General features: G+C 41.0%; 1 protein-coding gene across 20 annotated transcripts in view; it reads left to right on the top strand.

The window, feature by feature from the left end:
* The first annotated feature begins 513 nt into the window (after positions 1–513).
* The window catches only part of trdn (triadin), a 55,887-nt gene continuing 28,834 nt past the window's right edge, over positions 514–27,566 (top strand). For 10 of the 20 annotated variants that reach the window (XM_071413580.1, XM_071413575.1, XM_071413589.1 and 7 more), the window contains exons 1-11: positions 514–943; positions 2,776–2,985; positions 5,426–5,464; positions 10,334–10,390; positions 11,565–11,696; positions 14,565–14,591; positions 16,166–16,192; positions 18,397–19,821; positions 22,392–22,613; positions 26,903–26,941; positions 27,074–27,139. In XM_071413580.1, coding sequence (XP_071269681.1) covers positions 925–943; positions 2,776–2,985; positions 5,426–5,464; positions 10,334–10,390; positions 11,565–11,696; positions 14,565–14,591; positions 16,166–16,192; positions 18,397–19,821; positions 22,392–22,613; positions 26,903–26,941; positions 27,074–27,139 — 2,263 coding nt within the window. In that variant the 5' untranslated portion in view covers positions 514–924. Of the gene's footprint in view, positions 967–2,775; positions 2,986–5,425; positions 5,465–10,333; positions 10,391–11,564; positions 11,697–14,564; positions 14,592–16,165; positions 16,193–18,396; positions 19,822–22,391; positions 22,614–26,902; positions 26,942–27,073; positions 27,140–27,566 lie in introns of all 20 variants that reach the window. The other 10 variants (XM_071413576.1, XM_071413578.1, XM_071413581.1 and 7 more) reach the window with 10 other exon arrangements.

Raw genomic sequence — 27,566 nt, 5'->3', positions numbered from 1 at the left:
ATAATTGGAATAACCATGCCTAAGGCAGGCCTTGGTGGCTGCCAGGTGCCAGTCTGTTGACTAGGTACCTAGTGAGTGGGCAGTGACTGACCAGACTGGCTTGCACCCAGATAAGAATATGGGCACAGCTCTTGACAGGTAATGTTGGGAAGCAGTGGTGGTCTTTATCTTGTATTCCATGTTCACAAAGGTAAACACAAGGTAAACATGGCACTTTGGCTGCATCCACTTTGGCTGCTATCAGTCTGGCACCAAGGCCAGGCTAATAGAGGTCTGTAGGCCAGATGAACAGCTCCTGCCTGTGGCCATTTTCCTCCACTGTCAGTGACGTGACGTCTCTGTCTGCCAGTCCCAGTCCCAGGCCAGCAGATGGATACGGCAGTGCAGGAGAGCAGTGCTGATGCCCCCTCTGCTACCCTACTCGATGACAGCACAGGTCTGTTGGAGGGGGTCACGCCCCCAGCCTAAAAAGGCAAAGCAGAATGCAGCTGGTGCGGCTAGCTCTAAGAATAACCCAGGCAGGCAGGGCAGAATAGCCTGGGTTAAGGTTACCTTGAAGCCCCTGTCCCGTCCTAAGCTTCCTGATCTACACCAATCATGGGCAGGGGAAACTTTTAGGCTGGATCCCGAACTCTCCACTGGCCGGCCCTGGAACTTTTTCCCTCGACTTTTTGCTCTCTTCCTGGACATTAACTGAACCTCTTCAGAGACCCTGAGACTGTGACCCTTTGGTATATTTTACATTGTGATTCTTTAGGGGGGATTAAACATCCAGTCCAGACACCAGGTGTAATATATTTAGGGTCTTTTTGCATGGTCCCATCCTCTCCTTGACGATCAGGACTCAAACAGGATTAGCCCTGAGGCGCTGCATGTATTTTTTTCAACACAACTCTGTTGCTGAAATTACATTTTCAAATTGCCATGACTGAGGGAGTCGAAGGTACAGTATCTACACAAGTCTAAGTATGTCTTTACATTTTACTTCCTTATTATAGGTCATTTCATTTGTCATTTTAAATGTTTAAAAACGTGACATAGTTCTGCAGACAATTTAGAAGCTTCTGAAAAAATAGTGTATATCATGATAGCATAATTGGCTATTTGCTACGCAGCCTTGAAACACTTGTGACTTCAGCACGGCTTTAAGTATCTTGCACTTCACGTGCACAATCCACATCCATCCTCACTGTTACAACTGAGAAAAGTTGACGTTATCTTACTTTTGGGAATCAAACTTAATGATTCTGTCTGATGTACCTTGTTTTCCCTCAGTCTTACACGTCAGTTCCAATAAGAAAGGCTTGATTTGAACAAACATGAGCCTGGGTGTAAAACGTCTATTCAACAGTAATTCAAATAGACCTAGAAGTGAATCAGAGTATATATTGAGGGCACCCAGGAGAGGATAAGATCATACCAGTGTTTTGTTGGCTGACTCTATCAGACTGTATTACTGGCTCTCCATTACTGTCCTGAGATCAGTTGTCATGGAGAACTACTTAGGGTTCCCATGACAGGGACGTCAACTTCAGGCAGCAAGAGGTCAGGAGAGAGGTAAAGTAGATGTGTTGAAGCGTACATTCTTTTTGATTCTTTTACAGCACAGCACATTTGCGTGATGCATTCCATCACTATCCCCACTCCACTACTCCTGGATTCCAGGATATTACAACTCTGTAAATGCCATTACTGTAACCCTGACAAACACACTCAAATGCACATACATAAACACACACACACAAACACACAAACACACACACACACACACACACACACACACACACACACACACACACACACACACACACACACACACACACACACACACACACACACACACACACACACACACACACACACACACACACACACCGTGCTAGTCGCAGTATGACAGTATGTATTGTATTTTGTTGAATCAAAGTGAGAAGAAGCAGGGCATATGGTGTTTGTTAGCAGAGCCTCTTGAGTCAGCAGATTGAGGGGACATGGGGACCCATAATCCCCCATTGCTGACAACAGGGTGCAGGCCATGGCGAAGAGATCCAACAGGTGGCCTGAGCCATGCTGGGCGAATACACACATGCACTTATTCTCTTTCTATCTTTCTTTTTCTCTCTCTTTCACACTCACAACATACATACGTTCATAAACATGCAACACACAAAAATCATGGGGTCTGGAGCGGCATTTCCGTCAGATACTATCTCTGTCATGGGCCGTCTAAGAAAACACACCAGAGACCCATGCCACCAGCAACAGCTTCTGTCTGGTTTGCACCGGCCTGATTTCACAGTATAAAAGCAGCAGATAACGTTTTAGAGACTGAACACTGCATTCTAACTATTGCACCTTCTCAAGAATCAATGGCTTATTCTGACCTAGTCTGCCACATTCTGGTAAATCGATGAGCAGCCTTGTAAAATGAATCCCGCACATAAAGGTCATATGCTGTGTTTGTAAGGAAGCATGGCCAGCCCATCTCTCTCCATTTAACATCAAATCAAATTGCCACGCTACAGAGATTTATATTCATTTAGAGAGAGAGCTCTTTGATGGCTAAGTCAAAAGATCACAGAGACAACACATTCCACACAAAACATTATATGGATTCCTTTGACACTGTGTACCATACAGTGTAGTACCTTCAGTGTATAGCTATTCCCCTGTCAAAAACTTGTCTCAGTGCAGTCTATTCATGAACTAACCCTTCACTGGGCCTTTATGGTTGGTTCAGCATCAGGCCAACAACCTATCTTTTGTCCTTTCTTCCAGCGCAATCCTTCACCACAACCATGGTCATTGAGAGCAAAAATGGAGAGGCAGGACACCCCCCAGCCAGGGTGACCAAGAGGACCGCAACTGACGACCTGTACACCACCTTCAGTTCCCCTATGGCCTGGATCCTGGTCGTAGCCCTGGTCGTCACCTGGTCTTGTGTGGCCATCATCATGTTTGATCTGATGGACTACAAGGGCCTCACAGGTAAGTCCTGAACCTTTCCTTTCCTCCTATACTGTTCCTACCACCATGCATTGGGATGTTACTTATCTGTGTTAGGGTTTCGTTTTTGCTTTCTACCTGATACATCATAGGTCTCTGTAGGTTAGAGCTAGGCTTCCTTTTTCCTTGTTGGGGCTCATTAGGATGAAAAGGGGCAGTAGTTTATGTGATGCATCATGCATTGAGTAATCTTGGTCGTTTAGACTCTGGTTTTTAATGATGTGGATATAGATATGATCCCATTTTATACTATTTATACAAAAGTATGTGGACACCCCTTCAAATGAGTGGATTCGGCTATTTCAGCCACAACAACAGGTGTATAAAATCGAGCACACAGCCATGCAATCTCCATAGACAAACATTGGCAGTAGAATGGCCTTTACTGAAGAGCTCAGTGACTTTCAACGTGGCACCATCATAGGATGCCACCTTTCCAACAAGTCAGTTCGTCAAATTTCTGCCTTGCTAGAGCTGCCCCGGTCAACTGTAAGTGCTGTTATTGTGAAGTGGAAAGGTATAGGAGCAACTATGGCTCAGCCACGAAGTGGTAGGCCACACAAGCTCACAGAACGTGACCACAGAGTGCTAAAAATTGTCTGTCCTCGGTTGCAACACTCACTACCGAGTTCCAAACTGCCTCTGCAAGCAATGTCAGCACAAGAACAGTTTGTTGGGAGCTTCATGAAATGGGTTTCCATGGCCGAGCAGCCGCACAAAAGCCTAAGATCACCATGCGCAATGCCAAGCTTCAGATGGAGTGGTGTAAAGCTCACCGCCATTAGACTCTGGAGCAATGGAAACAGGTTCTCTGGAGTGATGAATCCCGCTTCACCATCTGGCAGTCCGACAGACTAATCTAGATTTGGCGGATGCCAGGAGAATGCTACCTGCCCCAATGCATAGTGTCAACTGTAAAGTTTGGTGGAGTAGGAATTATGGTCTGGGGCAGTTTTTCATGGTTTGTGCTAGTTCGAGTGAAGGGAAATCGCTACAGCATACAATTTGTGGCAATAGTTTGAGGAAGGCCCTTTCCTGTTTCAGCATGACAATGCCCGAGTACACAAACCGAGGTCCATACAGAAATGGTTTGTCGAGATTGGTGTGGGTAAACTTGACTGGCCTGCACAGAGCCCTGACCTCAACCCCATCGAACCCCTTTGGAATGAATTGGAAAGCCGACTGCGAGCCAGGCCTAATCGCCCAACATCAGTTCCCAACCTCACTAATGCTCTTGTGGTTGAATGGAAGCAAGTCCCTGCAGCAATGTTCCAACATCTAGTGGAAAGCCTTCCCAGAAGAGAGGAGGCTGTTATAGCAGCAAAGGGGAGAGGCCAACTCCCTAATAATGCCCATGATTCTAAAATGAGATGTTCGATGAGCAGGTGTCCACATATTTTTTGTCATGTAGTGTAAATAGTCCCTCTTCTAAGGTTTGTTTAATAATTTAGCCTTAACCTTTAGCTTGGGTGAAACAAGTTCATAGATAATGGCTTAAACAGGCGATACAGGAATGCAGCGAGCTCAGTGAAAGCGATAAGGCCCAGTAGCTTGTTGTTTCCAGGCTGGCACTACTTTATCCAACGGCGTGTGGGCTCTCAGGGTAGCCAGGAGCTCATTGTCTGGTTACTAATAGTACTGACAGTGACAAAGATAGATAGGGCATAGCATTGCAGTTTACTGGGCCTGGGCCCTATCTGCAGCAGTTGCTGAGAGGGTTTGGCAGAATTAGCCATGCCTCTCTCCCAGTCAAACAGCTTTGAGTCAAATAGCCAAATAGATTTACTGGTAGATTAGTTTTGAGATACATTGCTTCAGTCAGTAGGGATGTTATTGTATCACAGAATTATGATTGATATAGTTCATTACAACTGTTGCAGACGTAATGGTGAAACTCTCTGTAGAGGGAATGTGTAACGTATTGTATTCTTTAAAGTTGTTTTCAGTGTGATTTTGTGGTTTAAAAATAAAGTTGTACAATGACAATTTTCAGTGTTTGAGAGTTTGCTGTTTGCCGATGTGGATCAGTACGTGCGAGAAATTGTCATTGGTGTACATGGATTCTTTCTCCATTTTCATGTCATATGCCATTCACATTTCATTTCATGTAAAAGGTCTTCCATGTCAGACCTTGCACATACATTTTTGAAGCAAACTTCAAAAGTGGGCCACCATTGTCACGTACTGCAGATCCGATTAACTCACAAGTCACGATAGTAGTTGAAGGCTGACGTACTCTGGGGGCGTGGAGTCTAGTCCACCAACCCAAAGTCATTCTAGCCTTCACTGAAATCACATGCACCTCACTCCCTTTATTTATTCAGTTCCGTAGCGACGTTCACGCTCTCATTTCTAATCTAGTTTCCTCCTCTTTTCACCCTGTCCATCCCCATGTGCCATCCTGTTCCCATCCAATAAAAAGATCATACATTATACTGTGACGACCCCTGTTTGCCACCTGGTAAAGACTCTCTGCCTGCAGTGTAGTGCTCATACCCATCTGTGTGTTCGCTTCCGCTCTGCTACTAACAACCTGCATGCTTTAATTGCTGACAGGGAGCAATTGTCACACACTCCAGTCAGTGTTGTGGTGGCTTGATGCTACGCAATAATGGATTCATGTACACATGGTCCATCAAGTGTTGATTCTGGTTCATTCAAGGCTGCACAGGTTACATCTGGTACTAAGTGAGTCTGTACACCTTTTTCACACTAGTAGATTATCACAATTGAAGTGGACTATTTTGCCTAATAAAACTCACGGTAATGCAGAGATACAGTGTCTCCGTTCTGATGGTAACTCTGATGCCAACCATAGTTGTACATACGTTCATAAAGTCCACCATAATCTCCCTATGTGAATAGTTTAAGGCTATAGCTTCCATGATAAATCCTTCACTGAACTGACTTATTGCTGCTTTGTGATTGGAAAGGTATACAGCCTATTTAGTAGTCACTTGACGTGTCATTTAACTAGCTACTATTTACCTTTTTTGGTTTGTTTGTAGTTTAACAAAACATACTACAATAACGCTGTAGTGTGTAACGCCGTAGTGTGTAACATTAAAGTAACATTCATTACAAGAAATGTATTTATGTGTGTGTGTGTGTGTGTGTGTGTGTGTGTGTGTGTGTGTGTGTGTGTGTGTGTGTGTGTGTGTGTGGGTGGGTGGGTGGGTGGGTGGGTGGGTGGGTGGGTGGGTGGGTGTGGGTGGGGTGGGTGTGTGGGTGGGTGTGTGTGTGTGTGTGTGGTGTGTGTGTGTGTGTGTGTGTGTGTGTGGGTGTGTGTGTGGGTGTGTGTGTGGGTGTGTGTGTGTGTGTGTGTGTGTGTGTGTGTGTGTGTGTGTGTGTGTGTGTGTGTGTGTGTGTGTGTGTGTGTGTGTGTGTGTGTGTGTGTGTGTGTGTGTGTGTGTGTGTGTGTGTGTGTGTGTGTGTGTGTGTGTGTGTGTGTGTGTGTGTGGTGTGTGTGTGTGTGTGTGTGTGTGTGTGTGTGTGTGTGTGTGTGTGTGTGTGTGTGTGTGTGTGTGTGTGTGTGTGTGTGTGTGTGTGTGTGTGTGTGTGTGTGTGTGTGTGTGTGTGTGTGTGTGTGTGTGTGTGTGTGTGTGTGGGTGTGTGTGTGTGTGTGTGTGTGTGTGTGTGTGTGTGTGTGTGTGTGTGTGTGTGTGTGTGTGTGTGTGTGTGTGTGTGTGTGTGTGTGTGTGTGTGTGTGTGTGTGTGTGTGTGTGTGTGTGTGTGTGTGTGTGTGTGTGTGTGTGTGTGGGTGGGTGGGTGGGTGGGTGGGTGGGTGTGTGTGTGTCCATGTGTGTTTTTTACTTGATGTCCAGTGAAATGTGTTTAGTGTATGAAGTGCTCATTTGTGATGAATGTGTAGCTAACTGTACTATTTTAAGTTGGCTGTAGCATTGCCTGCCGCAGCCAATTTAATTTGACCAATTATTACATAACCAGAAAGCTTTAGAATCTATTGAGGCTGTATCACAGTACGTACTAGAATGTTTTGTGCCAGGTTAAGCTGTAAAGAATGGCGCAACAATTTGAGTGTTGCATGTTTTTTTGTGCCCTTACATAATTGAGCAAAATAGGCCACCACGATTATAGGAAAAATAACCATTACATTCACCTGAAATCAGTGCTTGACTTGGACTGAAATAGGTGCCGGTACTCATTTTGGGTGCTTGTACCGTTTATATTTAGTTGCAGGAATTCCTCAATATTTTTTTAGATAATATTCGATAAGAGGTGCAAGAACTCAAGCAGAAGAACATTTGAGGTGACAGTACTCAGTTCAGGTGAGCTTCTGCCCAAGTCAAGTACAGCCTGAAATCACTATTATGCTACTGTCAAGTGGTCAGACATGAGATTTTATGAGTGTTATGAGTGTTATTTATTTATTTATTTATTTAGCCTTATTTCCTGGCAACATGATCCCAATTAATTGTGTGCCAATTGCTCCCATGCATCCGGCCTATGTTAACTTTAGTTGCCTTTCCCGTCTCAATTCATGCACAATTGCCTTGATGCTAACATCAATAATGGCACATTGAGAGCATATCAGCTTGTGTTGGTGTTATTAACTGTGTGGTATTGAGTAATAACTCCTTCTGGCCATGGAGAATGCCTTTCTCTTTGATTGAGTTCTGCTTTTGAGAAGGATACACCAATCTGATGTGCTTTAATATTTATAATTGAATATTCTATGTTGCAGATAAGCCTGCAAGGAGAGATATAGATTTCCTCTACAATGCATACTACTGAGCATTGAATGTGGCCAATACCGAAGGTCATCTACGGAGGAATGACCTCCTGACCTCCTGAACCATTCCACATGGAATCATGGGAAGGAATTGACGCTGTGGCCATTTCTATCAAAGCCTCTCAGCCGAGTCATAACAATACAAGAGTCTTTATTAGGTGTAGAAGTCAGACTGTAGCTAAACTATGTCCTTGACGAATGTATTAAACAGTAGACGTATTAATTGATAGCAAAAGGACTGGGGTCACGCATCCCTAAATTAGATTAGGAAAAGGGGGGTTATGGTTAGCTAAGAATATACCAGGGGATACTGTATGGCACCAGGACAACACATGTGGAATGGGAGGGTGATAATCACCACACAAAACCCTGGCACCATGGATAAACCCTTGAAAGGAAAAACAGGAGCTATGTACATATTAATAAATTACTAGATTTCCAAAAAAGAACAAACACGTACAGTATAATGTAAATACCCATATGATATTAATCTTATATAAGGAAATGGCCTTTGAAGCCACAATCTTTGAGGACAATGTGTAATCTGCACCACAGTAAATGTATGTAACCAACATGTATCTTAAAAATAAGTAAATTATCTATCAGGTATCAATCTGTTCCAATCGAAAGGGTTTTTGGTCAAATTGGTTTGTAAGACCACACAGTAATAGCGAAAGAAAGTCTCATGTTCTTGCTTTTAAGAATCGGGTAGCTATATATAGCACTAGGTCCCCTGTAGGATACTGAGCGGTATCACTCTGTCTCTCTCTATGAGGGATGGCTGTGTAGCTGGACGCCCTTTCTTAGACTGGTCCTCTCTGTTCATTTGAACCCCTCACTGTCAGAAAGGAGACTGCCAGAGACAGTGGAATTTACGGGAATAGCTAGAGTACCTGTCAGTCATCATTTCAAATATTTATAGTACTGGAACCAAGTGGATATACAACATGGAGTTTTGGAATTTGTATTATTAAATGTTTTGTATTTTTGTAGACAGTGGTTAGTGACAGCAGATGTCTTATTTCATCCCCACACCCATTAAATACTACTTTTTGAACACATAAAGAGGTACAGTAGCAGGGAAAATGCTAAATTATTTCACCAAGGTCACAAACTAATAGATGTGTGAAGCAAAAGGCTGTCTGCCCATTACAAAAATGTTAAATGACGAACCTGCCCATTACACAACCATTTAGTTGGACAGCAAATGGGTATTAAAATTGCACTTTTAATAAGATGCAATTTTTCCCACCATGACATTTCAATAAAGGGTGACACTGTGAAAATTAAATACTAAACCAACATTTTGGAACAATGGGCAAGAGTGCTGGCTGTGAGGAAATGGAATTCCCCTTGATGTGCACTGCATAGCCTGGGAGGCGTCCAATTGGAGTTAAATCAATTCTATTGCCATGCCTCCATTGCTTCCCGTTAGAGAGAGGGGGGTAGAGGGAGAGGGGGAGAGTGAGGCAGGGGAGGATAGGGAGAGTGAAAGGGAGGAGAATGAGAGAGAGAGAGGGAGGAGAGGGAGCGAGAGAGAGAGAAAACAGTGCTTTCATTAGCTCCTTCAACTTCCTGCTAAAGAGGGACACCTGCAAACTGGAGCCTGACGGAAGTAGTGTCAGAGACCTCCTGAATACAGGAATGAATGTGTTGCCAGGTGACATGGTGCTAGTTATACTGCCACCCACACTTCACTGGTTTCTCTAAACTAAACCCTCCAAAGTGTTTTGGAACAATCCACATAGCCTTTCCGTAATGAGGGACTTAGTTTGGAGGGTTGATTCCCTTTCCACTCCCAAGTCCCTTGCCTTCTTTACCACTTCTTTCAGGTTAATATGTCATTTATTTCTGTGGATTTAGTTGCAGTCTCCATGCCAGGAACCAGTGTAGATAGAGGACAATGTGAGGGGTTCAAATGCACAAGCATTGAGGGATATATTTTTTCTGCTTTATGACGTAGGTTGAAGTGCCAATCAAACAAATGCCACTGAATTAATCAGTATTTCATTAGTATTCCTAGTTGGAGTCAATTTCACATTGTTACTCAATGCCATGAATTTTGATGTACTGCTTCAAATCACAGCATTATGTTATTGCACATTATTTATTGGAACAAATTAATCAAGTCAATGAGAATACATTTAAAATAAAAACATGCCAAGCACAGAGGAAGAACTGTTGTTATAGCAGATTCAATAAAGAGTGAAAGACATACTGTGTTTGCTATAGTTACAGCACAGCATGTTGCTGTTCTATCCTGTTTCTCACTCCTATTGCACTATGGGTGTTTACTGTTCGTATGTTGATGTGTTCTCTACACTACGGCCAATCTTTGTTTCCATTGTGATGAACGTCTATGATGACGTTGAGTTCTTCTGTCACCATATGGTGGTTGTGAATCGTGAGTAATTGTGTCTCTGTGCCATTGTTTCTTGTGGTAAGACTGTCCAGTTCTTCCTCCCAGAATGCATCACTCTGGAGTCTGTTCTCCCCGCATTGATCATGTGCATGTGATGGAGACTGTTCACTGTCCCTGTCCCTGTGCCACTGCTTATGTACCTCTCCTCCTAACAGGGGTCTCCCCACCTCCCGCTGTCAGGAAAGTAATTAAGGATGCAGGAAGGTCTAGAGGCAAGCCATTATACTACGCTTTTAACTTTGTCATGCTGATTTGAGGCCTCTGAGGCCCTTAGTGAGTTTGGATTGACATACTGTAGCAACTAACTTTAAAGGAGAAGATAAAACTAATTAATTTAATAAAATTAAATATAATACAATTGATTATAAGCGACTAATATAGCAAGTAATCAGTCCATTAACTCATGTTATGATAAATACCTTTGGATACACTTGAAATAAGCCTTTAGATATTGTCTTTAGCTGAGACATCTATTTGTTCTGAATTGCATAGACAATTAATTCCCACGTGAATATGTTCAATTCCAGGAACCAAAATGTTCCTTTGTTGAATTTGGCTATATCAACCGTGTTTCCTTAACCCACTCAGTCTGATTGAACACTACTATGGATTAAATAACTAACAATCACTCTCTTCTGAATATCAGAAATACTGCTTTGATAATTGATCACTAAAGAGCACTCACGAGTCTAAAATGCAATCTCTAAAGACCAGTCAGTCATATTCTGCTGAGAGTTGTCACTAACACAGTGCTGGGGTACACTTCGCTGGCAGTGGTGTCTGACATGTCCTGTAGTGTGTTGCATGTTTACCTGTCATGGATGCCTATTGCCTTCTGTATGTCTCTGCCTCTGACGAAATGGAAATGTCTGTCTCACGCGGTTTGCCTGCACTGCACAGCAGAAAGCTGTAAAGAATGGCGCAACAGGTGGTGGTCTACACCGTATACAGACATTTGAAGTTACCCATTGGACCATGGATGGACAGAGGATATGTTATACTACATCACATTGGTTATAGTTGATTAGTTCCAAGCTATAGTTAATAGTCATGTGCACATTCATCTTCATATCTATAGTCTATATTGCTGAATTTGTTTCTGGGTATAAATTCCTTTGTTGTGATTTGCTTGTTCTCATATTGTTCTCTAAGTGCAGAACATTTGAATGGTGTACAGTATGATTGCATTTGAAAGATTAAGGACAGCATATTGTCAAATGACTGTTTTTATTGTGTATAATATAATGTGGTGGTAATTAATTGGGTATTCCTTAAGTCTTTTAGTCCAGGTTTAAGTGTGTGTAGAGAAAGGGTGTGTGTAAATGCATGCTGGCTATATTATGCTATTAAATCTTGGCTCACACAGCCTGTTCACCACACTCTCAGGAAGCATTCAGCATATCAGCTCGGACCCCATGAAAGTGGTGAACGAGGCGGTGGAGGAGTCCACTGACTGGGGCAAACTGCTTCTGACCTTTGTCTCCAGCCTGGTAGCACCCGAGGAGGAGGAAATCGAAGGTATATTTCACAAGTTGTCTCTTGAGCCACCCTAATAATAGATGAAACAACAGCAACAACAGTAACATAATAAACGAACCACCATGTTATTTCAAAAAGAAAAAAAGGGCTGACCCACTGTGACTTGACGAGTCACCTGGCAGGTCATGCCACATTCAACGTCAAGCTGTTTGATTTATACCATTTCACTTCCACCATTTCACCTCTATAGGTTCACATATTCAGTTAATGGCTCCCCTGTAACAATTCAGCCCTTAAGTCTATATGGCTTAGGGTGTGATGCAGGATGAGTCTGGCAGATTGAGAACCTGTGAACCATAGCCAAGCTTCTTTCCAAGGCTAGCTTGTGGTTTAATAAACACTCAACACACGACTGTGTATACCACACATATCAACCCGACACTGTTTATCATATCTCATAGTAGATGATGTATTGTAATATTAAATACAGCACCACGTCCATCTGTACAAGCTAATAACAGAAACGTAGGAGGTGACATTCATTCCCAAATCCGAACTCCAAACTAAAGAACGGGACACTGTTTTCCAGCCTTTCACGCAGAAGAATTTTGAAGCGGAAGAACAAGGCTCTCGACCTACCTTTAACTCCTGTACCACATTTGTGTGTGACTGTTCTAAAAAAAGAAAATAAAGTCATCCAAAGAAAGCAGAAATCACCTCTCTCTCTCATCAATCCCTTGCTTGTGTCTTTTCACCACCCACTGTGCTCGCCACGCTCACTTTAATGTGCACATCTCATCTCCAAGCTTCCTCCAAACCATCATTATCAACATTATACTCAGCAGTTCATGTTAGGTGTCTTTCACAACAACATCAGCTCATACAGTTTATACAATGTTAGCTAAAGGATATCTGATATAGCCACAGTGCTAATCTCAATTCCTTAGTTTAGCCTAAAATTCAGCTGGGTATTAAATGCATTTTTACCAGCCTTATTGAAACAGGAAGGCAACTTGACATCAGGCATTCAATTTCAATGACAACCTAGCAATTTACTTTTATAAGAGGAGCTCTAAGCATACCACAGTGTGGAGGACAACTACTGTACTACAGTTCAGGGACAAACTTCCTGCTAAACAGTAATGATTTGTGGCAGAGGAATGAACGCACAACAGTGTGATTTGGCAGAGCAAATGTATTAAGTCAATTTAGCAGCAGCACCACACATACAGTAGGCCTACAGCAGCCATTACTGAATCACAGTACAGAATATTAATGTAGGCAAATAAATGTAACTTACAGTTGTTGTGCAGTAAAGGGAACGCAGAATTTAGGCACTGATTTCAGTCCCAATGAAGAAACCAATGTAGTTTTAATATGAACACACACATGAAATTAGAGCTGGAGTGAATCAATTAAAACCTACACAGATGGACTAACTCTATACAGGCAGCTGCTGCATTATTGTTGTTTTTCTAAATCATACCATATGCCATTGATTACCGGGATGCACACACACTGTTATTAGGTCACTTCTATAAGGATGGTATTTCAGATAATAGTATTATGCCATCTGGGGATCAACAGTACCCCTGGCCTTAGAGCAGTGACCTTCTGCCTAGGCCAATAGAGTGCATTAAAATGTAAAAGGTACAGTAGGTATTGGGTAAAAACATGTATTAGGAAACAGGCATATAATGCACATTTGAGTTCATTAACAATACAAATGAACATACTGTATTGTATACATTCAGTATGACAGTAGCTTATCATCCGAAGGTGTCTGTCAGACAGACTAAAGTTTCTACGTATCTCAACTGACCACTCTGCACCCCTCCTTGCCTCAGTCATATCGGAATCACACACACTCACGCACGCACGCAAACACACACACACACACATGCGCGCGCACACACACACACACACGTAACTGTGACCTCTGCTCCCTGTTAAATGATGGAGAGAGTGAGTCTGTGGAGGGGTGGAGGTGCAAGACGAAGGGAGATAATAGAAAAAGAGAGAAAGCAAGAGGGAATGGTCGTCCCCACAATGGCTATGCATAGCTCAGTGGACTAATGCAGAAAGATGCTGACCTGCCTGGCGGTTTGACAGCTGTCTGTGAGTTACGACTCAAAGGGCAGAGACTATTTCGGTCTCACTTTAGAGTAGCTACTCTAAAACAGGCACACTGTCTCACTGTAGCCTAGCCACTCTAACCACTCTCAGGGCACAGTATAGTTTCCAGGTTATGACACCAAAGCAATGCCAACTTCCTAATAGAGAATCATAGCACTAAATAACAAATTATTAAATACATTTCTACCCTGGCCTCAGGATAAACTTTAAAATATTATTTGTTGCTTTAATTTATTTACACAACCTGGAAACTTTATCCCTCAGGCTAATGTGCTTTGAAAGGAGCTATATCTCAAACACATCCCCAAAACATCAAACACACCCTGGAGAACGAACATTTTCCTCTCACTTAACTTCTGAGGGGGGAAAAAACCATCATAATGTGGATATCTGCTATTCATAGCTAGTGCCGGTTTAGCACAAACGAGGTTGGTGTATTTTCAAATCTCCTTTGAAGAATGGCTGACTAGTCCAATCATTTCACTAAATCCACCTTTGCTCTGAGATGCATAGTAAACAAAATGTAGCCTACTAGCTGTTGTTGCTGTTGTTGTGTAGCCTACAGTACCGCCTTTCATTGAGTTGACTTGTACTCTTTAGCTCCTTAGTGATTTTTAAGAGTTGAGAATAAGCTGCCTGCAGCTGAAGAAAAACCGTTCTTCCACTCTGATCCACATTCATCATTTATTCTGCCTTCATCAATGTTTTACTAAATCTATTTGGTTGGTTCCTTTCTTAAGCTGACATCTTTGTCGCCCCTCTGCTATTTAGGTGAGCTACATCCGGTTAAGAAAAAAGGTTTGTATTCATGCATCTATTAATTTTGCCGTTTACTTATTCATCAATGTATTATAAAAGCCGTCTCCTTCATGCTCTTTGTGCCACAGCTGTTAGGGAAAGGAAAACACCTCTTTGTCGAGAAATGCTTCCTGGCTATAGTGCTATTGTCAGTCAACGTGAACACTAACTCTTCTGCCTGCTACTCTACATCCTGTTTCATTAAAGGACTGACACAAAGCTACAGGTTATTGTGAGGACGTGGGCTTGGCTTTAGAGTTTAGCAGGCGTCCGCATGACCTGAGATAACAAAATGCACTTATCCGGGCCACTAATGACGCTTTAGAAGTGAAAGCCTTGTTTCTTTCAGCAAGAGCTTAGACGTGCTGCGCGATTAGTCACTCCAAACCTGCTGCTGAAATGCAGGGTCACTGCATGGAGTCAGACCTACAAGACCTACACCATTTGTAATCTGCTGTACAGATGTAGGATCTTAATTTGATCACCCAGTTGCGGTAGAACTTTCCTGCAATGCAGGACATTTTAAAAGTTGTAGTGTATGTGGTTTAAAAAGGCTCCCGAAGTTTGTAATTTCCACTTGGAAATTTCAGACTTGATTTTCAACCCCTACAAAAATGTCCATTAATTATAATCCACATAATAATTCACATTTCCGGTTGCTGCAGGATCCTGCTGTAGCAAGCTGCCTCGTATTAAGATCCTACATCTGTAGGGTAAGATATGCTATACATGCTTGGCTGTGCCAGAAACCCTAACAGAATGTAGGCCTAAATCTCTCTTAACACACTGCTGTCTAATACCTAAGGATTCTGCCCTTCTATCCTTCTCTATGGTATTTTGAAACCATTCCATCGCTTATTTTTCCACCGCTTATCTACACTATGCCATTCCCCTCACACTCTTTAGAAGCCCTCACATCATTGACAAAACGCACAAGCAAAATAAAAGATTGACTAATGAAATGATGCGTGTTTTAGTTTTTTATGACCTAATCAAATTGGAACATTTCAACATTGATTAATGTAGGTTAGCTGTTCCACGTTTTAGGACTTGAAAAGGTGATACAGGCTGAGGTTAATGGGGTAGATTTTGTGGAGTGTGATATTTTATGGATGTTCACCTTGGCACTTAACTGTAAAACCGTCCCAAAAGATGTACGATGGTTCGTGGAAGAGTTACAAGCTGAGGCTGAATGTACCATGGCCATGCTTTCCATGTTTATAGGTAAACATACATGTAGATGTTTACTATATGTAAACTACATTAGATCTAATGTAGTTCAACTAAAATGACAACGTAGCAAATGCACAAACCGGTAAGCACACTCAATGGTCATTTACTCTAATCATGCTATTGCGCAGTGCTAACAAATGGTTTTGTTGTTTTGTGGCTTTGCTAAAATGCTTAGTTTTCCTCCGCATAACCATCATAGTAACTTGGCAACTTACAGTACTTTAACTCTGTATCCATAATCACACGTTGTGTACTTGTCAAGGAACGTGGATCGTGTTTTAATATTATTTTTTGTGTTCTAACCTCTTGCTGTTGGAATCCCCTTCCTTCCTACCTCATAGCTGCATTCCTACCGTCCAGAAAACAAGGTCTGTGCCCTCCTGTTCTTTATATGATGCTCATATTGAAAACGAATTTGTCAGGAAATAACATCAGGCATGTGATGATGATCGATACATCTTTTTGATGGGAATGAGGCATTTTGCTACGTGACGTAAGCGGTCATTTGCGCTGTCGCCAGAGCAACTTTTGGAAAATGGGTGCAATCCTGTCAATAATTGCTATGTAATGTGATATTACTAGCCTGTATCTGTGTGTAACTGCTGGCTCTATTTGTTCCCAGACACCGTAATTATACTCCCAGAAGCTACTCTAGACAACTTGTCCAGTAGCCTTAATTCATGATCACTGTAATATATGGTCACTACATGTCTTCTAGATGTTTATTTTGTAGTAGGAAAAATCGAATAGTACAATAAAACTCAGTAAATACACATTTCAACTGTCGTAGTCGATTGCAGTTGTTAAATAGACCACTACAGTTTCTCTCGATGTATCTTATTATTTAGTAGTACTATGGTACAAATAGTATTAGTTAAGGACACAACTCATTTGTGTGAGCATGAATTCACCAATACTGCATCTTGTAAACACATGTTTCAATGTGAATACTGCCCTGCAAACAATAACGAGTATTTAGGACATCCCTGGGACATTATGAAATGGCCGCCTAAAGTCTTCACGGCGTTGTGTCATGGTCCTGTGGAGGTTTTGTCTAGTTCCCGGTTTGTTCCGAGGACGTCCCCAATGATGTTTGTAGGACGTTCTTAGAACATTTTGTCATGGTACCCTGGATGTTTTTGTCTACTACCTGGTTGGTTCCGGTGATGTCCTCAAGGACATTTATAAGATTCTCTTAGAACGTTCTGTCATGGCCCCCGGGAGGTTTTTGTGTAGTTCAGGGCTTGATCTGGGGACGTCACCCGATTCTTGCAAAGAAACGCTCACACCTTGTTACTGTTTTTACTGTTGTACCCCGTCAGAACCCAAAGTATAAGCTTGTTTTACTTTCTTTGTAAACAAAGAAAATGTAAAGAAAACACCATAAATGTAAACAAACACTATATAGCCTCAAAACATCGTTAAAACCCTCAAAGGTTGATGTCCGTGCCCCAGCGGAAATCTAATTAGCATTAAAAAAAATCCCCATAACAATCCAACAGCTAAAGCTAGAGATATCTGTTTAGTGCAAAAAAAAGGGGTTAAATACATGACAAAATATATCTGATCTTTCTTATACCTCTCAGATATAGGACAGACACTTCAGAACAAACTTCCTTTTGATATTTTTTGGGGGACTATCTGTTGTTCCATGTAGTGAATCGGTTATTCAATGCGTTTGTATGGGCTAAAAGCAGTAAGGCCATAATATTTATTTTTGATACTTAAAATTCTAAATGAAATATCAAAATTATCCTTGGCACGACCTTCTTAAAACAATTCCATATAGCTTAGTAGAACCCCCACCATGGATGGTCAGTCCTTGCATACATAGCTCTGTCTATGAATTTGAGAGTGATGACATTTCTCCAGCCCCAACCCTCAGCTCTTTACTAAAACGGGGTTGGGAGGAGGCTTTGTTATTTGTTCTACTGCTGATTGCTGCTTTAATTCTTGACAGGACTTTTGTATTGTTTGGTTTTGTTCTGTTCTGTTCTGTTGTTATTTTTTTGGTCTGGGGTTTTAAATGTTTTGGATTGCTTTTCATACCCAGCATCATAACCATGAGAGTATTCTCCCTCACTACCACAGAAATAACAACTCTTCACTGACAGAATTACTCTTTGTGAATTGACAATTTCTGAACTATTATTTTCCTCAAACAAGTCAACATCTGCAAGTATAACTATATATGCATTTGTCATTTTGTATGGAGTCAGTCTTTGAGGTCTCCTGCATGGAACACTGTCATTATGTTTACGCCACTGCTGCAATGTACAGTAATGTAGAGAAAGCATTATATTGGCCATATTTATGATATGGAATAATGATAACAGCACATACACACTGAGGTATTCATGTAGTGTAAACTCACTACTAGGTGTATATGTCTCAGGTGAGCAGAGAGCAGCTTGTCAGGTGTAAGCATTATGAGTACACAATAAAGATATTGTGTTAATTGTGTTGCAGTGTGTTGTGTTGTCTTGAAAAGAATGAATTATGGGCCTTATTGTTATCTTTTTGGTTACGGCCCACTGCACTGAATGTCACTTTTACGCTGTTAATTCTGTAGTTGCAGGGATGTTTGCCGAGGAAAAGGAACCAGTTGCGGAAGTAGAGGAGGAGGAGGAGGAGGAAGAGGAAGATGATGTAGATGAAGTGGAAGATGAGGAAGAGGATGGAGAGGATGGAGAGGATGAGGATACGGAAGAAGAGGATGAAGATGAGGAAGAAGATGATGAGGGTGAGGAAGAGGAGGAAGAAGATGAAGAAGAGGAGGAAGAGGATGAGGAAGAGGAAGCAGCAGCTGAGGCCGAGGTAGATGAGGATGATGATGATGACGATGACGATGATGGTGAAGCAGATGAAGAGGACTCTGCTGCAGCGACTGAAGAAGATGATGATGAGGACGAAGAGGTGGCTTCAGAGGCTGATGATGAGGAGGGTGATGATGAGGAGGGTGATGATGAGGAGGAAGAAGTGGCTTCAGAGGCTGATGATGAGGAGGATGATGAGGAGGAGGAGGAAGAGGTTGCTCCACAGGCTGATGAGGAGGATGAGGAGGAGGTGGAAGAGGCTGTTCCAGAGGTGGCTGCTGCTGAGGCTGATGATGAGGAAGAGGAGGAGGAGGAGGAAGAAGCAGCTGCAGCTGATGAGGTGGCAGAGGAAAATGAAGGTGAAGATGAAGCTGCTGCAGAGGTCATTGCTGAGATTGATGAGGATGAGGGCCCCATTCTGATTGATGTTGATGACACAGAGACAGAAACTTCTGCTGGAGATGATGGAGAGGAGGATGACACCATAGCTGAAGCTGAAACTGAAGCAATTACAGATGAGGATGCCAGTGATGCTGCTTCCACTGATGATGATGATGATGATGATGATGATGATGATGATGATGATGGTGATAATGAAGAGGATGAAAATGCTGTAGCTGGTCCTGCTGCTGCTGCCAGTGATGAAGCCACAGATGATGCTCCTGTTTCGACTGCAGATGATGATGATGATAATGTTGATGAGGAAGATCATAGCATAGATGTTGACCAAACAGATGACGATACTAAACCCATTGACCTAGAAGATGACGATGATGACGATGATGATATCAAAGTCGATCTTGCTGATAGTGAGGATATGGATATCTCAGACACATTAGCTGAGGATACAACTGATGACTCTACAGATTTAAAGGACACTGATGATGACGATGATGGCAAAGTCAGTGAGGACAGTGGTGCCGATGACAATGACAAAACAGTCGAGGATTCAGGACAGACTGTTATAGATGTCTCAGACATTTCTGATGACACAGAAGACGATGATGATGATGATGATGATGATGAGGTGAAGGATTCAGCTGAAGAGATCGGCAAAGAAGATGACGATGAGGATAATGAAATCACAACAGAAGCCTTTGATAGTTCAGCACCTGAAGAAGATGATCTATCCAAGGATGACGACGATGATGATGATGACATTGATGACCTTCTTTTGACAGGTATTGACCAATAACTTTCATTACATTGATGTTTCATCATCATGCATAACCCTTATACCTGTGTAGTAAATGAGAAAGATAATATCATTAATACATTGTTATCAACTAACTGGTCAGAATTAAAACTAGCTGTCTGTTTCACAGGGTACATTATTGATATTACTATTCTTGATTAGTAACGGACTGAAATCTGATATACAATATAGATAAGCGTTAAAATGTGTCTGAATATTACACACTTTTTACTGATCCATAATAGAACAATCTGTCTTAAAACAAAAGCTTTCTTAGAGTTACTGTTACATTATACAGCATCGCAAAAATATATATTTTTTTTTATCCATGAGTGATGGTTGGGGATTTATCATGGTGTTAGTCCAATTGTTCCTGGTATCAAGGCCTTCAATCATATTGATATATTTAGCATTAATTGTTACCTAAAGACTGCCCATGATATTTAAAATTGTATTAAATTATGATATTTGACACAGATAATATAAAGATTGTAAGGAAGCCTCATGATGGAAGGATGGAAGACGTATGAATACAGTGATACAATAGTACAATTAATGAGTATAATAAATGTGTTATTGTCAACCAGAGTGGCCCAGGTAGATACAGTAAAAACAAAATATGATCTTCTGTTCCTCAGTACATAATGAAATTTTACGTTTCAATGGCAACCACCAAAGAAGATGGTAGTTGCCTGGGTAATGGGATTCTTTCTCCCTCTGTAACAGGGCCTGTGTAGATTGTATTTTTCCCAATATCAGGCTGATTAGCCACCACAACAAAACAGGAAATATTATAACACATTATTGTTTTCGTGACCAGTGGTGTAAAGTACTTAAGTAAAAATACTTCAAAGTACTACTTAAGTGGTTTTTGGGGTATCTTTACTTTACTATTCATATTTTGAAGAAAATAATGTACTTTTTACTCCATACATTTTTCCTAAGACCCAAAAGTACTCTTTGTATTTTGAGTGCTTAGCAGGACAGGAAAATGGTCTAGTTCACCCACTTATCAAGAGAACATCCCTGGTCATCCCTTCTTTCTCTGATCTGGTAGACTCACTAAACAAACACAAATGCTTCATTTGCTAACCGTAACAAATGTACAACATAAAAAATAGTGGCGTCTGGTTTGCTTGATATAAGGAATTTGAAATGAGTTCTACTTTTGATACTTAAGTATATTTTAGCAATTACATTTACTTTGACACTTAAAACCAAATACTTTTAGACTTTTACTCAAGTAAGTATTTTACTGGGAGACTTTCCCTTTTACTTGAGTCATGTTCTATTAAGGTATCTTTACTTTTACTCAAGTAGTATTTTACTGGGAGACTTTCCCTTTTACTTGAGTCATGTTCTATTAAGGTATCTTTACTTTTACTCAAGTATGACAATGGGTACTTTTCCAACACTGTTCGTGGCACACATTTTGTAATGTTCTGGTTTAGATAAATCGAAAAAAGTCTTATTTGGACCTATTTCAAGATGATACACTGGTTTGGTTTGGCAGCGAACCCACCAAGACATGAGTATTAATTACATCAGGTGAGGAGATGTGTGTGGCCATGCATGTTCTGGGGGTTCTGATAGAAATCCCTGTATTCATGCTGTGTAGATCAGGGGATAGCAGCTGCTGTTGCTCTGTAGGGTTGCCAGGCCAGTACCCCTTTAAGGCAGGGGGTACCAGAGTCAGCTTTCATGTGTGAACTTGCCACTTACCAAGCTACTGTGGCTAGCTATTTTTTACTCCAGCAGTTGAAGTTGACGGTGTATGTAGTAGGTGTTGTAGAAACAATAGTATTTTACTCATGATTTTTGAAATTGAAATGCATTTATAATTCATTATCTTATATCATATTTGTTTATCATAATTACTCACCACAGGCACAGATTTTACTAATATGTCCCCGTAGTCTAGCTTTAATAGTTAGTAATAGTGTAATAGTAGTAATAGTGTAATAGTTTAATAGTTTAATAGTATTGCCAAAAGATGACATTCATCCATTCATCCAAGATGCCATTCATCCGTTCATCCAAGATGCCATTCATCCATTCATCCAAGATGACATTCATCCGTTCATCCAAGATGACATTCATCCATTCATCCAAGATGCCATTCATCCGTTCATCCAAGATGCCATTCATCCGTTCATCCAAGATGCCATTCATCCATTCATCCAAGATGCCATTCTTCCGCTGCGCCACTTGAGAGACCCCTGATTAGATTTTCTAACATGACTAATTGCATTCATTACAGTAACACCGCCCATTGAAGAAAAGTAACCCCACTTCTGAAGAGGCTAAAGAGAGTGAAATATAGGAGGAAAAGACAGAGGAGATCGCAGATGCAAATGAATGCTTTTCTCACTCGTGGAGGTCAAATGTGCACCAAATGTTATGTAACCTACTGATGTTAGTAGCATATTATTCCATTGAAAGTCGACATGACCCTTACAAAAGCTGTATAATATCCCCTAACGTTAAGTTGGGTTCTGCATTGATGCATTGAATCCTGGCAAAACTATTTAGCTCCAGCTGTGAATATATTCTCAGAGATCATCCTTTCAGAAGCACCGGAGGAGGAGGAGGAGACTGAGGAAACATCTGCTGAACCAGAACTGACAATAGAGGAAGCTCTGGAAGAGGTAGTGGAGGAAGGGACAGCAGAGCCCAAACCTGAGGAGAAGGTACAACCCATCACTGAACGAGAGGGGTTAGCACCAGAGCCCAAGAGGGTATTACCTAAACCCGAGGAGGTAGAACCTGCAGCCGAAGGTAAATAAAAAGAGGGGGTTGATGTTAGACACAGGATGAGAGGAGATAAGAAATAGGTCGAAGAAGAGAAAAGGGTCATGTTCCATAGCAATTTATCTATGTCATGTGTTCAATTAATTGCTACACAGATATTGAACCGAGTTGACAGTGTACAGTCGGAGTGCTTGAATAGAGGGAACGAGGGAGTAGAGTAGGAGGAGCAGGGGGGTGGGAGTGGAGAGAAAGGCTTTAGGACAATTCTTTGATCTCTCTCCATCTTCTACATTACTCATTCTCCCAGCTGTTCTTTTCTATCAATATGAAATATATGTCTGGCGGTTGGCATGTCTGCACTGAAGACTGTGTCACAGGCTGTGCCACTAACTACCTCAGAGACCTGATCAATAACAGTGGTCTGGCTTTGAATTTTTCAACTTTACCCTTACAGCTTTAGTGGAGAAGGATGTTTACTCTTTCTGTACGTTTACTTGAACAGATTTGCAAAATGGTCAACAACATTCAAATAGGCTAATTAAAATATGACCCCAAAAATTATCCCCTCACAAAGACTTCAATCAAACCTTTATCAGAATGATATAGAAGCTATGCATTCCGTTGAGGTACCTCAGCTTGAAATGACATATTATCTGACCTGGTAGCAGTGAGAACGATAATAATTTTATATGGTTGAGTTGTGATTGAGTTGAGTTGTGATCAAAGGAATATTTTTGTTGCTTGATGTGCCATACTTACACTAAGAGGCTTGGCAGATGTTTTTCCCTCCAGTGATATCGGACCCCATACAGAATGGCCATGGTCACATATAAACAGAACAGCTGAACCATCCACAACTGCTACAACACATTTGTTTCATTGTGATTTGACATTCAGGACACTCATCACACAGCCAAGATATAATTCCATTCTCAATGTTTGGGGATTGCCATTCCCATTTCTGTTTACATTTGGAGACACGCTGTGAATGAACTGATCTGCAATAGGAGGGAAATGTGATGTGACTGGAATGGAAATATATAGATTTCTCTGGGTTTCAAGAGTAAAAGAGATGCCCAGATTACCTCGGGTAGAATACAGGAGTGCAACTGGAAATGACAGTGTAGCTCCCACAAAGCTAAGGGTTGTAGTGGCTCTGAGGTATACATCTAAACATCTAATAGGCTGGAGACAATTTCATATGATTGTACAGGAGCCATCGTCATCTAATAGCGGTGAACAAGTGTTTGCATGAAAGACCATCATCTTCACTCTCCGATAGTCCCTATCGGGAGGAGGTACACTCTGCACAGCCAGAGTCCCTGTGGAGAGGCAGGACAGGATCGTCTACAGTATTAGAGGGAAATCATGATGGCCTTTGATGCAAACCCTTGTTCATCGCTATTAGATGATGATATAATGCCATGCCTCTCATTACATTTTAGGTCAATGATATTGCTTCCTAGAGCTATTTTGAATGATATAGTCAAGTAGGACGTGTAAGGATGTCGAATTCTGACATTTGATAAAGATATTTTTTGTTTTCAACCGAGCTTGCTAGCAGACTTCTGTGTTAGCATGACCGCATTTTGCATTCAGCTAAACATCTGAATAATTGAAAAGCTATAGAACGTCATCCATACCACCACAGTATTTGTTATTGTCACCGAGTCACAACCACAAGGCCATTCCACAGCAATACGAGCAATTCCACGATAACAGAATGATGCTATAACAGAATGATGCTATAACAGAATGATTACTTAGCTTTTCCACTTTAAAATGTATGCCATACAAAAACCAATAATTGCAAAGTTAAACAAACCATTACAACTCTATGCACAAGGACGACTTTTGAGAAATTCCACAGAAAATTGGACACATTTACTTGGAAGAACAGTGCAGATTAAACGTTTTGTAACAGAATGACAGCACAAACAGCACGACCCGTCCTTCTGTTATCAAACTTTGTGTCTGCACTGCTCTTCAAGTAAATATGTTTTTGTAACATTGTCAGTAGAGTTGTATAGTCTGTGCAATCATTGGTTTTTGTTTGACATACATTTGAAAGTGAAAAATCGGAGTATCAGCATCATTCTGTTACCGTGGAACTGTCCATACGCTATTGTAGTGGTTCCCAGACTTGGGATCAGGAACCTATGTGGGGTTCCCTGATATTGAAATGGGGCCCCTTGAGAAAATGTGTTGTAATTCTTAAACAAATTAAGAACATAGGTATATCCAACCAAGTCAACTAACTGTATTGTACACTGTTAGACTACACCTGGAGGGCAGTATTATGTGTTGAGGCAGCCTGGGGTAGACTAGTATTGAGTAAATATAAACACACAGCGATAACAGGCAAGATAACATACTAATTGGGGTCCCATGATTTTTTAGACATGAATTTGTGGAGCAGAAAAAGGTGGGGAACCCCTGTCCTATTTCCTCCAAAATGCAGTAGATGGGAATCTAGGTTCTGAATCCACACAGTGGACTTCCTTACAGGAGCGCCTGTAGGCTAGCCTGAGAGGAACAACTCCCCTTTGCCCCTGCAACTGTCTTAGAACCATGAAATCATAAAACTGGTATGGATTCACTGTCCATTCTGATGTGGCAGACATGGGCTTTGTAAAGATGTATTTATTGAATACTGTTCTGTTTATGCACTTGTTGACTTTGTCAGCTGTAGTGTTCGCTTGCACAACGTTAGCTTACATGCATTACATACATTTAGATCATTTTGTATACCAATCACTCCTATAGGCTACACAATACTCTTCTAAACTAAGTACAGATGTCCACTTACAGTGTACTGTATGAGTTATTCATTCTCTTCAGAATCCGAGGACACCTTGCCACGACAAAAAGTATTATGTTAAAGGGGAAGGGAAACACTAGGATTCAGAACGCCAGCTAACATGTTTAGTATTAGTGGATTGAATACATCTCTTGCTTAGATTTACTTCCTGAAGTGTTTCTATTCCCCTTTAATGTCTGTGGAACTTTCAATTTTTCTTCTGTCTCGTGAAGTGGTTTGACCTTAAGCTTCGAAACAGCATTTGTTGATAACTGTTTATTTTTGTCATGTCTTGCAAAAGGCTCTACTTAAACTGGAATGAAAAAACGTTTCCATCAAATGAGCATCTATTGTACACTAGATGTTCTGTTGTGTTTGTAGCTGGTTGAGAAAGAAGGACAATGTTCCCGAACTACAGTTTGCGTAATAACATATATTTTAATATGATAGAAAGGGAAACTAGTAAGTATACAAATGAACAGCAAACAGATACATGAGTTTATAGTGTAACGGATCAGTGATCGTGACATGATCATCTTATAGTTTCATTTGTCCTGTTTTGTCCTACAGCCATAAAGCATTTACCTGTTGATGATGAGGACGTACGCAGTGTCTTCTCTAGCACGCCTGTTCAAACTACGAAAGTATAGTTCACAGAAGACTGAAACAATCAAACCTCCGTATTTTGAAATATGTCCTCCCCGATGATCATGTATTAGACCACATGGTTGAGTAGTATTGTTTTGGGGCTAAAATCTTTCCAATGAGATCAGTCTCAATGTCCCCCGAAAGCATCTGAGAAGCAGCTCCAGATTTGATTTCTGTAGCATGATATTTGGATTTACACAAACTGGAAGTATTGCGGTATCCTTAAATTGTATTTCCCAAATTAAGCATATGGCCTCAAACGCTATGGTAACCACCATTCTTTTCTCTGTTATCTGCAGCTTTGTCATGTGCCACTAGTTTCAGCCAGATAGGTTCGCTGTGAATATCTCATCTCTCCAGTGAAAGGTTGCCGTTTAATCAAAATGTGTCACATTAATTCTGACAAATTCAAGCAATCCAGATTTCTAATAAAGCTGTCATATTCGCATCCTGTGACTTACTGTCTCCACTTTTCAAATTAATTCCAGTCATAACCTTTTGATTTATGAATGCATAATGTAAACGCTACAGGAGCTCTGACTTTTACAGAAGGAAGCATGCTTATTGTTAGCTCTGAAAAGCACTTTTTTTGGGGATGAATATTGATTTTCCAAGAAAAAAAATCTCCCTCTTGGTTGAATAATTAATTCTATTAATTGTCTGTGATTCACCTACCTTTTCTTTTCCCCTGTTCTTGGAGCATATTACCACATGTCTTTTATGAGGTGATATCTGTGTGACATCAAAGAAAAAGAGCTCCACCTTACATTTACATTGATTGATTATTTCGAAGAGGATTTAGTATACCAGACCATTTTGCTGTTTATATATTTATTAGTATTGATCAGTAAATCTACTTCTTTTTCAGAACTAAAGGTCAAGCAAGCTGCTCCTCCTGCAGAACAAGGTATATCAGAGCCGCCTGTTCTGTAATGATCTGAATATAAGTGAAAAGGAAACAATTAAAAATAGGGAATTGCACATTTCAATAATCTATTCCGCTCTATGTAGTCTTAAAGCTATGCATTCCATTTTACAGTAGTGTGCCCTTGTATGCATTCGTCCAAGCCCAAAGAGGCCAAAAGTGAGCCAACGGAGGAGAAAGGTATTAATATACCGATAATAGATCAATATCATGCATGGTTGTGGAGAAGTGAGAGCCATTCATTACTAACCCCTTTTTATCTTTACCATATCTTCGGCTGATATTATTTCTCATAGTAAGGGCTGTGTTCCCCTATGAGCCAGATGCATTTGTATATGACAAATATTGGAGTGATTCTTTCTGCATTGCTTTAAATCAAATCAAATCAAATTTTATTTTTCTTTAGTCTTGAATTCATCTTGAATGTAGAACTTGCTGTAGAGAGAAGCTTTACAAATGGCAAGAAGTATCCTCTGACTTTGAGAGGATCTTCTGTGTAGTAGACTCAACATCTGTTTCTGTTTCTGACTCATGAGTCTATTGGCAATACTTAAAAGTTTGGTTTGGCGATATCCGTGTTGTGAGTTCCATTTGTGGCTTAAATTGT

The sequence above is a fragment of the Salvelinus alpinus genome, chromosome 8 (genome assembly GCF_045679555.1).
Source record: "Salvelinus alpinus chromosome 8, SLU_Salpinus.1, whole genome shotgun sequence".
Classification (NCBI taxonomy): Eukaryota; Metazoa; Chordata; class Actinopteri; order Salmoniformes; family Salmonidae; genus Salvelinus; species Salvelinus alpinus.
The sequence above is the reverse complement of the archived record's forward strand: the minus strand, read 5'-3'. Positions and strand labels throughout refer to the sequence as shown.